Here is a 16,882-nt window from a genome sequence, read left to right on the forward strand (position 1 = left end):
CCGTCGTCGTCGTCGGGCGGAAGTACCCGGTCCACAAAGCGCTCCAGCTCTCTATCATGCTTGCACCATGCGGGTCCCTTCCGTCCGTCCTGTCGGGTGTGCTTGCCCCGCCCCCAGTCGCCGGTTGGGAGCAGTCGCCCCCCTCCTAACGTTCCCTCAAGGGAGACGGAGTCAAATCTCTCGTGGTGTCACGTCCGTGCATCGCGTCCCATGGGTCTTCGTCTCCATCGTCGTTCGTATCATCCGCCAATATGATATCATACCTGTGTACCTTTGTCATGTGTCCGTCAGCGCGACGGACGAGGTACGTTGTGGTCCCTAGTCTGTCAATCACCTCCTGTGGGCCTGTCCACTTGGGGGCCAGGCTTGCGCAGAAGCCCCTCTCGCCAGATGACAGGTGGTGACACCTGACAAAAACCTGCTGGCCAGGCTCCAGTTGCCCTGGGGGCTGGTGCATCTGTGGCGTGCGTCGGGCCAGGTAATGTTCCTGGTGTCGTCGGGCATCTTCGCATAGATCGTCCGCGGTCGTGTCGTGCGAGTCGGCGAGTGTGCGCGCCTCCCCAGGCAGGGCGAGATTTGGCCCTGCACCAGTTCGGCGGGAGAATGGCCCGTGACAACGTTTGTCCGACGGCGCAGGTAATACAGCAGCGTTGGCAGGTGCAGGTCCCACTTGGTGTGGTCCTCGTCCAACCGGATGCGCAGCTGAGTCTTAATGTCCTGATTCCGCCTTTTGGTCGGATTCGCGCGCGGATGGTAGGTGGGCGTCGTGTGGTGCTCCACCCCCCAGGCGGTCAATCATGGTGCCGGCCTTCACGTTTGGCACTGCGATCGCCTCCGCCCAGTGGGTGAAGACATCCGTGACCACAACGATGAAATGCCGGCCTCGGGACGTGCGAGGATACAGCCACATGATATCCACCACCACAGTGTGGAAGGGATCTCGGGGCCATCGTGGTACGTGTTGCTCCTTGCCGTCGGGTCGCCTGGACTTCCACTCCTGGCAATGCTGGCTGGCCCGCACATAGCATCTCACTTCTGCCGCGTCGCCAGGCCAGTGGAACGTCCGTCTAACCTCACTCAGCATCTGCTCCGTGCCCGGGTATCCTGCCAGGGGGCTCGGGCAGCACGTGAGTCTGCCACCTGCTCGTCCTGTGAGCCTCCTTGGTCTGGAGCACCCCGTTCAGACTCCAGCAGCCTGGTACCTCGCCTCCCCCGCACTCCGTCAGTCGAGTCTGGGTATCGGGGTCCCGGAGCTGCGCAGCGTGGACCCACGAAAGCAGTTCGGTCATAGTTTCTGGTCGAGCGTCTGGCGCAGGGGCAGTGGAGCCGGACAGCACGTACATGATGACACTATAATTATAAGGAAGTAGAAATATTGACAAATACATTATTGTATGCGGACGTGCCAGGGCGCACACGGGTGCATCCCTGATCATATACACTGCACTTCACTGACGGTACACTAAGGGGAAAATACCTCCCTTACACCCACGTCGGTGGACAGGTACGGCCTCTACGCCTAGGAGGGCATGACGACTGTAGTCAAGTATCTGACAGAAAAGCACAGACAGGCTATTTTAATGCTGCCTTTATTATGAACATATGGTTTTTACCCGCCACGACAACCAAAAATAAACGATTATATATTAAATGTTTCTCATGGTTACGACACACCAAACTTACGACAGCCATCAATGCTTGCAGGTTTTTTCAATACTTATGTTTGAGAGAGTTATTTGTTTTATTAAAATTTATCCTTCAACTATACAAATAGCTTTGGGTAAGCTCATTTCAGACCTTTTCACAGATAATTTAGGAAACAAAATCTTTAAAATTCAAGAATATATATATATATATATATATATATACACACACACATATAAATCATTTGCCACGTGTATGAAAGATCATCACTTTAGAACTGATCAATCAATTTTTTTTTGTTCTGCTGTCGCCCGTGCTCGAGACCGGGCGTGTGTCCTAGCAGATATTTGGCTTTTAGGTGTTTCTCTGGGTGGGCGCCAGGCTAGCTGCTCTAACCATGATGTGGGTGTGGGTGTTTCGCCCCTTGTGTGGTCTACTAGGATCGTCGGCGGTACTTACTACAAATAATGTGACGCCGCCGTCAGTGCTCCCTCTGAGAGCACAGGCATTTATGTGTCCTCAACACCTGATCAGTGTCAGTGCGACAAACACGCCCGCGCGTGTAGCATTTTGCAGTGCCACGAACGGCATGACTTCAGTCACGGCCGGCTAGGTGTACAAAGCGCCCGGCCGGGTGTGGCACTGCGCAACTAAATAAATTATTCATGCATTTGATAAAACACACAAAAACTAATACTTGTAAATTAACTAATAATTAATGTAAATTAAATAACCAATTTGCAAACTATTATCGTCACTAAACTGGTCGAAATCATCTTCCCGCACTCCGCGGTTTCCCCGCGGAATTTCCCCCCTCCCTGGCCCCGGTGGCCAGGGAGGTCAGGCAGTCGCCATCCAGCACTCGCCAGGGCCGGCAGCCCACGCACGGGGAGCCCTCAATTTTCGCGCCAACATCACCAGTCATTGCAATAGGTAATTATAGTCCAACCGTTTAACTCAGCTCCCCGGTCGGCCCGAAACGGCCGTTCGAGATTTCGCACGGTCCATTAATATAATGTGTAGCCCGACACCGGGCTTTTCGTGTGCTACGTAATTAATTAGGTGACCCTCCGTGGCACCTGCGCCTCACGCTAGTGAATCCCACATCGGGAATTAGTTCATCGCCCACGCGGGGTGGCACTGCGCCAAATGCGGACCTAACTTTTCAGACGAGTCATTAACTGGGACATGCCACGGTCACGTGTGCGATATCCTGTCGTATTCCACCGTGCCCGTACCCAGCGTAACGTGGCCCTCGCCACCACGCGGAGTAGCCGCCATTATTTAACCACCTAAGTGGGACACTTATCCAGGCCCGAACCCGGGACCAATCACAGTGACTGTAGTGTAGTGTTTTGTGTCAAGTAATTGTGTATGATCAGTCGTCCACGTATTTCATGTTTCGTCCCGCGAACATTCATGTGTGTAGGGACAGACTTACCGCTCGCCGAGCATCCAACTAGCCACTCGCCGGGAACCACCCCTATTGACGTACCAGTCGCCGGGTTTCCGTGTGTCCGTAATAAGTACCGCCAATAGAGTGTGGTGTGCGTGGAGCATAGGTCGACGATGAAGCGGCCAGTCACGTGAGCGTGTCAAGTGTAACGTGTGCGACGGAATAAAACAGCTAAAAGTACGTGTGTGTTTTTGTTAATACGGCATCCTGGGAGGCCATAACAGCCCGGGGGGCCCTTTGTCGACGCGTCCCTGCCTGCAGTCACGAGGCCAGGAACCCTACCCTTGAGATCCAAATTAATCAAAACATTTCTAATTCACGTAAATTCAAATCAGGCAGCGGGGATGGCGTCAAATGTACACTGGTTTTATGAGACATCTCTTAATTGTGCAGTGCGCACTGATTGGGCATAGCCTGCACTTTACAAATGTTTGCAATTACATACGAAGATACACGATACCTTACACAGGAAGTCACATGATACATTACACTGTAATACTATGTAGGTTGAAAGGCACTGCTTCCTACATGATACCCTAGCGCCAGTCTCGGTTGGGGCGGCGATTTGAGGCGGCCAATCCCGTAAGTTACAAGCCGAGTGGAGGCCGGGCTCACCTGTGTGAGCCGCGGTCCGAATTAAATTTAGCGAACAAGTCTGTTACGCTGTTGATATCGGCACTCGTGTACCTGACACATTAAATAAAGTTCTGAGTCCTCTGGAGTCAGCCCGTGCCGTGAAGTTACTACACTGTGGATCTAAGTCACATGTGAGTGAGACAATAAGCGGCCAGGTTAAGCCCTGCACTGTAAAAGGATGCGGGGATAGTAAGGAAAAAGGGTTAGGATGATGAGTTAATAATTACCAGAATGCACAGTTCAGTGAAGACAAAAATGTAGCTCCCCGTGGAACACTATGTCCACCCCGGTTCGCGAGTCGCGCGGTACCGGCATCTGGCTCTGGCGCGAGGGAGGGGGTGAGCATTCTCTCGCGCCAAGGTTCCTAAAGTGCTATTATTCCAAAAATATGAAACATGAGTAAGTTATGATTGTACACAAATTCTATTAATAACTAGTATAGGCAAATTAGGCGACAGAAGGACTATAATAATTATGCTAATGAAATTTACGTAAAATTATGTTTGAAAATCCAAAGTCACGCTAGAGACTGTTTGTCACTTGTTGACTACTCTAGTGATTGCTTAAGCGTAAAAACGTGGAGGCCTAATTTGGTAGACATAACAATACACTTGATTAAGGCGGAAGGCCGCTAGGGTGACACTCACGCTCATAGATGAACACATTCCCGCGGGAGTGACCCGGGCACTCCTGTGTCGTACTTTCCCCAGATGGGGTTTGGAAATTATATAAAAATCACTAGTGAGTGGCATCTAATAATTAGGTGTGGGGGTCAAGCGGTATGGTGGTTAAGTGCCGTGGCAACAGTTTTACCTTAGAGTTGGGAGGCTTGCCTGACTCGGGTTGGTTTGGCTAGGGGTGCGTTCCGTCAGCGAAGTCAGATGCTGGTGGTTGCAGGTCGGGCTTAAGGCGGCCTTCGGCGGGACGACATCAGTTCGTAATTTTCAAGATAAGGTTTGAATGACAGAAATTTTTTGGAAAATATACCGGAAAATTCGGAATAATTTGTTAAGTTTGAGAGTTCTGTTGTCACAGGTTTTCATAACAACAAATTCCGCATTAAATATTTCAGTGATTTATTAGTGGTTATCACATCTTTGGTGTATTCAAAATGGTTATATGATTTCATAAATTAACCTAAAAATACATTAAATTCCACGTTGAATATTTCAGTGTTTTATCAGTGTTTATCATATCTTTGGTGCATGCAAAACCAAAACATGTTTTCATAGCATAATGTAACCATTAAAATTATCAAATTGGAACATTCGATTGATTACAGTTCGTAGTAAGTTGATACAAATGCTACCAATGAGGCATCGAAATATCGGTCGGTGTATGTGCAATGCCAGCCAACTACATAATCGTCAGTCAAATGAGACTGACGAAGAGCGTAGACACCATTTGGATGAATATCGAATAAGAATTTCTCAAGCGCGATCCATTATGACTCTTTAACAATGGATACAGTTGAGTTCGAATCGCTCAGTTGGAGCCTACACAAAAAAAATTTGGAACTGCGACCAAACAGACTGCCAAGCTTGACTTTACGACATAAATGTTTAGCGTTCAGATATGATCCAAAAGTCGATTACATCGTGGATGTATCGGTTGACTTCGGAACAATGAGCACTGTTTGTCAACATTGCAATACTTTGAGATTTCCACATGAACCACCAGGATTATGTTGTGCAAGCAGAAAGGTCAAATTAACACCCTTACCAGAGCCACTGGCACCATTGCTTCCTGGCCAAGAACATTTATAGAAGCATTTCTTGCAGAATATACATAAGTACAACAATATCTTTCAAATGACATTGTTTAAGGTGTGTGTGTGTTTGTTAATATATATGGATGTTGGTATGTATGTATGTATTGACGTCCCTCGGCCTATGGTCCCTAATTTCCTGTCTGCGAAATGTCCTGCTTTGCCCATGTAGCTCTCGTCGGTGAGGAAGTGAGTTCAGGCCAACGTGGCCGGGACCGGAAAATATGGGACCTGGAAGGAATGTTGCGTAGGTAGGGGAAACGGTAGGTTTTACCAAGGATAATGTGGTGATGTCCGTTTTCAAAAGCCTCTTTTTATTCCGTAAAGAAATCCTGCCGCAGCCTGGCGGCACGTCGCGGAACGAGCGTCCTCCCCGCCGCGACCTGGAATCCCGGAAATAAGTCTCGTCCACAAGATGCGACCCGAAACAACAGAGAGGGTAACTCTGTAGTGAATCGTACCGGTTACGAAAGTTCTGGGTTGATATACAGCGCGTACACGGCCCATCACGTATGCGGATAAAGGTCCAGTAAGTACACGTACTGACCAAGAGAGTTCAGCGGTTTGAAAAGGCACATACACGGCCTATGACGTATGCAGCTACAGTCCCGAAAAGATCTGTAAAACTGAGAAAAGTCCAGCGCTATAACGAATGCGGATAATAGCAGCTCGGCTGCCGAGACAGTCCCGTGACGTTATCACTGACTGCGAACTCAGAGTAAAGAAACGCGTCTCCCGAGCGGAGCGGAGCGGAGCACACGTCTACTCGCTCTCGCGTCTGGTTCGCCACTGCCCTCCTCCGCCCGCTAGCGGGCCGAGGCCCACGGGCCGCGGAGGAGGGGAGGGGAAATCGGCCGGCGTGGGAGCAGCCCGCCTCGCGGTGCGCCAGGCTGCAGTTACATGGCTGACATAACACTAGCATAAACACATAATATTAAGAAAAGACATGACCAGTAATTAATTAATAAAACGAAAACACAAATTGATAAATGAATAACAGATTCATGATAGGCGAAGTATTTGTACAATATTTACACACTCATGGAGGCTCATGGTCACTTAAAGAAAAGGCATAAAACATAACTATAGGTTTGTTTGACTCGAGGTCTCTCGTGCTCCTCGGGAGTTGAAAGAGTTGGGAGCAAGTTGACCTGAGGGCAAAAAGAGTCGGTAACTTTTAATACACGAAGAAAACGCGATTTGTTGTAAAACAATGATGGCGGAAAATATAGCAGACATCGTGAGAAATTTGTTTGGAAATGAAGATTCATCTGAAGATGAAGTAGCTATTGATTTACCATATATTGGACTACAAATAATGAGAGAGCTCGATAAAGGTAAAAAAAAATATATATATAATTATTGCTTTTTGACTGTGGTATGCATAAGCTAACCTGTACTAGGAAACTATAGCAAATCTTTTGATTGTTAAATAAAGGACGCCGAATAAGTTATATTGTAATGTTTTTCCGCTTCAATGTCGTCATCTATTAAAATACTACAGTCATCACCAAATGTAGCTTGATAACATATTGACTCCATCGTCAGTCGCGCCAAAACAACCAGCAGACGACTTGCCCTCGCAACTCTTCCTCGAGAGGAGGAGCATCGAGAGCATGACCTGAGTGACCTGAGAGCAACTTGCCCCCGCGAGTAAAACGACCATCCGCCATACTGCTTCCGGAAAAGGGCGCCCCGAGAGTTGACAGGTCAAAAAGAGACCTCGAGTCAAACAAACCTTTTATACAACATCCTGACGATCGCTGATGTGCCAGGGCGCACGCGGGTGCGTCCCTGTTCGTAGCACTTCACAGTCGGTGCACAGGGGGGGAAACATATCTCCCTTAGGCCCACGTCGGCGGACAGGTATGGCCTCTGCATCTAGGAGGGTATGACGACTGTCGTCATAATGTATGTATGTATGTATGACGTTGATAAACTCTGACACTGTTTGACCTATTGCCATTAATGATGGTACATCGAAGTGTTTTTAATGGAGAAGTTTTTATGTTATACATTTTTTGTAACTAGTCGCTAGATGGCGCTGCAGCACATCAAATTATAAACCATTGAACCGATCGTCATCAAAATTGGTAAACATATCGATCACCATGAAAATTTGTTATACATAAATAATTTTGGACACGGAGAATATTTTTGCGATAGCCATTTTGCCATAACTCGTCGCTATATGGCGCTGCAGAGCATCGACTTCTGAACTGTTCAACCGATCGACATGGGAAAACATAAAACCATAGGTCATATACATACAAACACTAATTGTGTGTCATTTCTCTATGTCCACCACACTGTCATATAGCACTATTCATTTTGCTTTAACTCGTGGACAATATATCGCTCTGTGTTCAGCCCGGGCAACACCGGTTGCTGCAGCTTGTAATAATTGAAGGGGCAAGTGGATGAAGGTGTTATGTTACAAAACTATTGTTTTGAGAAAAAGGCTCCGAAAGTAATTTGTTTGCTACTTTTACATAAATAATGTTTCAACAACGAACTAAATTTATTCATATTACTATTATGTGCGAAATATTATGTTACTATAAAATCTAGGACATGAACATCTAAAAACATTTTTTTTCCAAATATAAATGTACATAACACTTTTATTCACTGCATATAATGATACATTATTTGTAGTGTTCAAGTAGATGAAGGTAAAGTTTTACAAGTACACTTTGTCCAAGGTCTAATATAATACCAATATGCATTATATGTGAACATACAGAATCTATTTTCCAAAATGAGCTGTTAAGTAAACTTTACATTAACTGTAAAATCATTCAAAATGTGTCCAAATTTGAACACACACATCACTTTGCAGAATAAAAACAATAGTCATGTCACATAATCTTCCAAAACTTGTTCATAATACCACCTAAATTCTTCATTCACATATGGCAATTGCTTTCTCAAATCGTGCACTTTTTCAGCGGATAGATGTCCTGTTCTTTTCCTTCCAAGTCTGGTTATGGTAACTTCATCTAGAACAGCAGGACGTCCTGAAGCCTGTAGTAAATTTACATACTTAAATGGTGTGTATTCGTCCTATGATTCCTTGTACAAGTAAGACCCATATTCTTCCACTCGAATTCATTTTATCCCATCCCTAAATGGAACTTTCTCGTTGAGACTATTCTTCTTACGATTGACAAGTTTCAACTTTTCACGAAATTGCCTGAAATCTCGGAAGTGATTTGACATATCAGTAACCTGGCGTTTCTTACTGGTTTGTGCGATGATTGAACGATATTGCTCTGGCAGAAATATTACCTCATGACATCTGAGATTTTTTTCTATTCTTCCAAAGTCGCGATCAGAGTCCAAAAACGAGTGGCCAACTTCGGGAAATTTGTGTTCGATGGTCTTAAATATTCCTTTCAGAACTAAATATTGATACAAGCAAATTAACTGAAAGTTCTTGTTTTGACCTGCACACGAATCAGTCCAAATAACAAGTTTGTCATTTTGCTTCACAGTTTGATCGAATTCAATTAGTGTCAGAATAGAGCTGCACACTTCATTGCTACCTCTATTTGCAACATCTTCTGTCCATGTGAAAAATGCTGCTTTATCTATGTTTTGCGATACTATATGCACTCCCAAATTGTAAAACCACAACTGACGTAAGTAGAACGCCTTTGATGTGGTCAATTTGGGTAAAGGCATAGTCTGCTGCAAGTCAACTGTTAAATAGCACACACATGTCTGTGATTGTGCCTTAGCCCTATCACGTTTCTGTAGATCAAATGCAGCATGATAATTTTGTTCATGTTGCTCATCTTTTTGGCCAGAATCACACAAGCTGCATGTATCGCTCCTAGGGTGTCCAAATGAAATATTAAATTCAGTTGAAAATATGTTTGCATACGAGCACCTTTTCACTTTAAATTTAGCTGGTAGGTGGTTTTCCTCGCACTTCTCCAAGAAAAATCTGTGCATTTTAGATATATTCATGAGAGGTGATAGATATTTCCTGTGGGGATTAATATTTCGTGAATAATGTGAAGATTCAGCAGGGAACTCCTGAATGTGTTCAATAATGTAATTAGATACACATTGTTCAATTTTATGTGGCCTGTTTTCATGATGCCCACGTTTATCAGGAGGTGGAGTACAGTATCCATTTTGTACACGACATTTGATTACATCAACTTTTTTCCTACCAACTTGATACAAAGAAGCGAAAGCACTTTTACAGACTTGTATTTGCTGTCCTTCGCGAGGTGCATAGTACCGGAAAGAAGCACTTTTTTGTTTGACTGTGCCTTTCGTTGACCGTTTCACCTCCTCCATTGCTATACTTTTAAAAATTATGGCATTTTTTGCATTCTTATCTAACTTATAAAAACTGTTAAATATGTCATTTCTTTGTTTCCGGTTAAACTGATTACTGCATTTTAGTCTACATTCTACATGACACAGATTTCCAGTGTTAACCTGTTTTGCCAGAACTGTTACTCCTTTTTGAGATACATAACTATCCCCTCGTGCTCTTTTAATTGCTGCTTTACTTCTTTTCCATTCATGACAGTTTCTTTTCCTTTTCCTACTTGTTTTTACTTTCACAGGAAATACTTTCTTTTTCCTTACCTGATCATGATTTTGTATCCTAGGATGCACTTCACTGTCAGAATCCATTTGAACTTCCTGAGTATGTTCCACTTTACCATCTTCTTCGACAATTAAAACTGCTTCAGTACTACTTGCTTGTGATGAACTAGACGACTCGTCATGATCAGAAACAAATTCGGCATCATTTTCATTACTGAATAGGTCTTCAGAACTGTTTTCAGATGGTGTGTATAACTCATTTCTGCCATTGTCCTCCTTTTTTGGACCTGCAAAACACAACAAATTTACGGCTTTTACAAACATGATAGTGTATTATGGTAGTAACAGGTACACATACACTTTCTATCATTATCTGCCCTAAACTAGGAACATTTAATGTTCCACATGCATACTGTAAACACATTGATCTACGAAAAAGACCTGCATAAGCCTACTAAATAAACCTACATTGATATTTAATGTATCTCATTTAAAAAGCACTTACTTGCAATATCATCATTACTGTTTTCTTTTCTTGTATCATCTCTATCCTCTTCGCCACTCAAGTTTAGGTTAGGAAACACATTTCCCGTTTATTGTATGACATTTTGTGTTCCTTCACCACTATATGCTGCCTGTTCTTTAGCTAGCTTCACGAGCATTTGTCCTCTTGACAACATTATAATATACCGCTTTCGAAACAATTAGCAACAACAAACAAAAGTAACATTACAGACAATAACACATGCGGCTTAGCAATATTCTCACTTCTGTTTCCAAAAACAAGGAAAGTATAAAAGCCTATTATTAACATGGAGAAAATATAAAGTCAAGCAAATGTTCGCCACGCCTCTCACGGACGATCCAGAATCTCTACATTAGTGGATAAATATATTAAAAAAAAAACCTTTAAATATAAATTAATTTACTTTTCAATGAGTTTTAACAATAAAAGGCATTACTATAAGCACTCTCACAAGCTAAATACCGCGAAAAAAATATTCAAATTTTTTAACACAAACACTGCAATTTGATTGTATGTAAACAGCGACTGCGCTGCACCAAGTGTATTGGCCCATAACTAGGCTTTGGCTTCACTTGCGCCATAGAAAATACTCCCCCCACTCACGGTCTGTCCCTGAATGAAGGTGCTATGAACCACTGTTTTCAGTTGTTATAAATGGATGAAGGTGCTATGGGCACATGACACCTTTATACACTTTTGAAATCCCTTGCTTATGTGTACATAGCACCTTTATCAACTCGTAACTATGATATTTTTGAAGTTAGAGGGAAGGTGTCTTTACCATTACATAGAATGCATCATAACACCTTCATCCCTGGACCTAGTGCAATTTTTCAAAAAAATGTAACATAACACTGACGTCGACCCAAGTGTCTCCCCGGCTCCTTCAGGCCGTTATGCCTCGTCAGCGCCCTCTCTTGCTTTAGTAGTGCAGTGTAGTGTCTACGATCAGGGACGCACCCGCGTGCGCCCTGGAACGTCCACAAACGACCATGTGTTTTGTTTAATAATTTCTATTGTTTTATAATTATATTGTAATTGTGTTTCCTGTTGTAAATACTCACGAGCGGCTACGTTTTTTTTATAGTAATTTGTAATGTTTTCATAATTTTTAAAAACTTGTGTTTACGTTTTTTGTATAGTAATTTATAATGTTTTCATAATTATTTAATAATTTTTGTTTAAATATTTTTGTATATATTTTCAATTGCAGTGCTTGTAACATGTAGATCCGCAACCTGGCCCGCCGCGAGTCGTGTCTCTCCCACGCCGACCTATTTCCCCTTCCCTCCTCCACGGCCCATGCACCAGCGCGCGGGCGGGCGGGGAGGCAGCCGCTTGCCAGTCTCCGAGCCGAGCAGACGCGCTCTCAGTACGGCATAATTCTCGCAACCAGCAAGTTCGTCACGGAACTGTCTCCGCAGTCAGTTCAGGTCACGTACGAGTTATTTTACGTGTATTTTCGGGAGTCCGGGTCGCGGCGGGGGAGAGCGTTCGTCCTGCAATGTGTCGGCCAGGCTGCGCCAGGGCTCAGCGAAATAAACTAGCTCGTGTAAACGGACAGCAACTTCTTCTCCTTTCTACCGTAGCCAGAACCTCTAACCTCTACAAGATTCCCTCCCGGTCCTACGTTTCCCGGTCCCGGCCACGTGGGCCTGAACTCCACTCTCTCTCCGACTGGAGCTACGCGGGCAAACCAGAGCGAGTCTCAGGACAATTCGCAGCAGGGACTTAGGGACCACAGGGCGAGGGACGTCAACACCTTCATCCACTTACCCCTTCAATTTAATTACCAATGCACTAATTTAACCATATTTCGAAGTCAAAATTCTGACTTACATTTCAGTAACGCCACTCTCGTGACGTGATGGAAATTTTTCTAATTGGGAATTCTGTTCTGTCCGCCATTTTGTCGCACTGATATCATAGATATGTCAAACATGATTGGTTAGAAATCTTTGCAATCGCACCATAGCACTACATATTGTGATAATAGCATAAGACACTGAGGAATCAGGGTTATTGTCAATCATGTTTAGTGCTTTAGTGCCGAAAATTTGTGCTGCACGAATAAATTCAAGAAACCTGTTATATAAAAGTTCTAAGTATAGTAATTTTTAAATAATACATGAAAGTGTACAATTTAATTGTAAGAAAGTGTTTTCAAAAGCTTATTTTAGCTTGATTTCTTAAAGATTGTGGTCTTATCTTACCTTAGATCGATGAAAACTTTCACATTTTCTTCAGATCAATTTTTATATCACCAAAAATATAAGCCTTTTCATATTTTTTTTTAATTTGATAGTTTTCTTCTCAAATAAAAGTAAGAAGTACTATTGATGCAATAAACGTTTTGATGATATTGGTGGATTAGTAATTTATGGCGTAAGTTGCTTGTCTTTGCTACTAAATAAAAGTCATATCTAGAAACTTATGAATCTCTGGACATAATATTAATGAAAATTAGTTAAATGCTAGAAAAAGTATTAGTGAACACAATTGTACACACACTTTTGTTTGAAAAAAAATATTTAATTTATTTTTTATTTATTCATACATATACCTACATCCAATGTGTTTAGGGTACTACGATTTAGAAGAAGAACTTTTCAGACTACAAATATTGGTCAGTCATGAAGCAACTGGTAAGTTTATGCAATATTTAAATTAATGCTTTTTTTATGACATTGAGGTGTAAAAAAAGAAAGTTGTTTGTTTTACTGAATATTTTGTATTATTATTTATTTCAAAATTTATCAACTATATTTATACATAAACACATTTCTAAACATACATCGCTTCATTTATTTACAAACAAACCGGCAATATCCCTCCACAGGCGATCATTACAACAGCAAGTATAACTGCCACTACCTGAAAATAAAATAAAAAATATTATAAGTACCTACTTAAAATTGAGTTGTAAATATTGCGAACTAAATTTTTTTTACATAAATGCAAATTGTTAAAAATATTAACATTTTTATTTTAATTTTCTCAAATGACAGCTATATACCTAAAACAATATATATCGTAAGAATATAATACTTTGCACCCACATGGTATACTTAGCATCGCTTACCAAATAACCAATACTGACCTCTAAAGAGGAAAATATTAACTACTTGTTTGCAGTTGCAGGTTTGTGCAATAGGTAGCAAGTCTATGGTGTATAGGAAACCTGTGGTTCTTTCTGAAGTTTATGGCTGTCTAGTGACGCACTGCTGCATTTTTTTTTCATTACTGAATCAGAATTATATTAATCGCCACGTTATAATGCAACAAAAATGTACAATCCAAAGATGCAATGCACAGGTAGCAAAGGTTTGAGTAAATGGGGGGGTACTGACGTCGACCCAAGTGTCCCCCCGGCTCCTTCAGGCCGTTATGCCGCGTCAGCGCCATCTCTTGCATAATGGTGCAACGAGAGTGTGGTGCGGTGCGACGTGTGAGTTGTTTTTTCAGGTATTTGACTTTTATTTCATTGTATATATATATATTTTTTTTAATTAATTGTAAATAATTTTTGTTAAAAATTTTACTTAATCTTTCATAGTTGTATTGTTCACCGGGCGCCTAGGCCAAGGTTTCCGCCTGTGACCAATCCGCGTGTTCCGCGGGCCCGAGGAGGAGGGGGGAGACGCGGGCGCTCGGGCGCGCCAGGGGAGTGGGAGGCAGTCGTCATCCTGACACGAGAGGCAGCGGTCGCGGCAGAGGCGTCGCTCGTATGACGTCATGTCCACCTTCTTGAAAATACATAATTTTTATGTTAGAAAATCGGGAAACATTTTAATAATCATTAAAAAAATTTATCAATCGAATTGAAAAATAAAATTTTAATAAAATATTACTTAAAAACCACTGTTCCACTTATTGTTATGGTCAACAGCTTGGATTATATAAATGTTGCATGTTTCGTTATGCCCGCCATCTTGGTTGCGTACGATGTCGTAACACTTTATGTTACGACCGCCATATTGGATCATATTAATGTTGCATGTTTCGTTACGGCAGCCATCTTGAAAATCAGTAATTTCGATGCTAGAAATTCCGAAAAAATTCCAAAAAATATTTTTAAAATTGCATACTCCATATGTTTAGTTATTTAAACGATTTCGGTCCTCGGTTCGATTTCCGGCGAGAGTAAACCAGTAATTTATCGATATATTTAAAAAATTCTCAATAAAAAATAATAATAACGTCTTACACCACACCCGACATTTTGAATTGTCACCACTGTATCAATCATCGTTACGGACGCCATCTTGAAAATCTTTATTTATTATCCGATTTTAATGAAAAAAGTTTAAAATTCCTCAAAAAAATAACTTATTAGAATACTGACTGAGTAGATAGATTCCCGTCCTTGGTTCGAAGCCGGTAAGAGCAAAAATAAAAATCATCAGATCCTTCCTCCACAGAAGCCACCTACAGACTGACCTCCCTCCACCAGTACCAAGGTATATATCATCAGCTGGTATGGTGTCACTTCAGCCATTTTGTTCTCGTCTGCTGGAGGTCACCACAATCTTGTTTTCAGCGATTAAGAGTGTGCCACCATCATGTTAGTGAAATTTTTACCTGCTAGAGTACAGTTATTAATTATTATTACTGAGGCGCCCGCCATCTTTAAATTTGGACACCATCTTGAAATTGTTTAATTTTTTAGCTAGGGATTCGGGAAAAAATCCAAAATTAATAAAATTAATTGGAAATAAATATACTGATTTATTCGATCGATTCCCGTCCCTGGTACGATCCCTGGGCGATGCAAAACATCTTAATTTTATGTAAAAAATATCAAATTCAATAAATAATGATCAAAGTCCTAAAAGGAGCATAGTTTCCAAATCAATCATCATCGTATAAGCCATTACGACCACCATCTTGTATATTTGTATTTATTGACCTAGAAATTCGGGAAAGATTCTAAAATTCACCGAAAAAATCACACATTACTTTACATATTGAATCGATACTTGGTTCGATCTATGGACGAAGCTAAAAATAAATTCAATTTAATTACCAGAAAAGTGTCAGGTTCGAGAAATAAAACACCGCAAGTTCTTTTACAAACATAATATTTATTACATAATTTCTATTCTACTACAGGATCACTTGCGAAAGCCAGCAATCTTATAAACATTTAGCCCTGCATAGGCACGAAATGACTAATTCTTAGCTCCATTCGGTTTATACTAGACAGAGACCAACCAGAACCTTTACAGACATAGTCCTCCTCTTCTTGACAGAGTTTCTGAATACCATGTTTAACAGTTTGCTTCACATCATCAGAACTGTAAATTACTGCAGCGGATGTCTTGAATACACACTTCTTCACTTTTTCATCAAACGGATATGGCTTACCATATATACAGTATAACCACAAGTTATATTTCAAAGGTCCGTTTGTTGCTACCTCATCAGTAAGCTGATTGATTATGTTCTGTCTGATACTGTCAAGAAAATTACAAATGTCTTTCGACTCACTAAGCGTATTTAGATAATAGTAGTCTTTCAATGTTCCACGATATGCAGACTGCGCCAAGTAGAAGCCATTACATTCACCTGTAGAGCACCGATAACAGTCTTAGGTTTAGTTCCATGTCCAGATGCCATAGCAATCCGTTACTTCGCATCTGTCTTTTTTCGTGTACGCTTTCGAGTCTCCAATCTAAAGCGAGGAGTAGAAATTTCTGTAGGTACCTAGTTTAGCAGTAGGCGCACGGACTTCACCTTTACAGTTTTTCACATGTTGACGCAAATTATCAATTCGAGTAAACCATTCATGACACTCATCACAGCGAAACTTCATGCGAGATGGATTCTTCGTACATTTAATCCTCTCATGTCTCCGTACATCATGAGCAAATGCAAACGTCATATCGCAGTAGCTGCAAGGATACCGGGGTGATGAAGACGAGCCTTTCAGACCCGATCTAGATACTGACGTTGCCGCAGTTGTACCATCTCCAGGCATACTCTAATGAACATCAATGCATCTTTGTTGTATATAAATCTTTACTTTTTGCCGAACAGCAGGACCTTTGCGTATCTTCATGTGCGTTTTCACATTATCTTGTCTTGCAAATTGCTTGTGAAATTTCTCACAGCCAAACATTTTGCGAGGAGGGTTCTTAGCACATTCACTCTTCTCGAGTAGAGGAGCATTGCTGTTGTTTGAGAAAATTTTGTCGCAGTAACGGCACCGATGTTCGTTATTTTTTGACGAATCACCACCCATTGAAGTCTCTATCGATGGCGGACCAGCGTTCGCCGA

The 16,882-nt window shown here is 42.1% G+C and overlaps 1 protein-coding gene across 1 annotated transcript in view; it reads right to left on the reverse strand.

Moving 5' to 3' along the window:
• Positions 1 to 13,313: 13,313 nt before the first annotated feature.
• Positions 13,314 to 16,882, reverse strand: part of LOC134532335 (tetraspanin-6-like) — a 92,753-nt gene continuing 89,184 nt past the window's right edge. Inside the window, exon 5 of the mRNA XM_063368756.1 lies at positions 13,314 to 13,476. Within this exon, the coding sequence (XP_063224826.1) occupies positions 13,411 to 13,476 (66 nt within the window). The 3' untranslated portion in view covers positions 13,314 to 13,410. The remainder of the gene's footprint in view (positions 13,477 to 16,882) is intronic.

This window comes from Bacillus rossius, chromosome 5 (genome assembly GCF_032445375.1).
Source record: "Bacillus rossius redtenbacheri isolate Brsri chromosome 5, Brsri_v3, whole genome shotgun sequence".
In the NCBI taxonomy this organism is placed as follows: Eukaryota; Metazoa; Arthropoda; class Insecta; order Phasmatodea; family Bacillidae; genus Bacillus; species Bacillus rossius.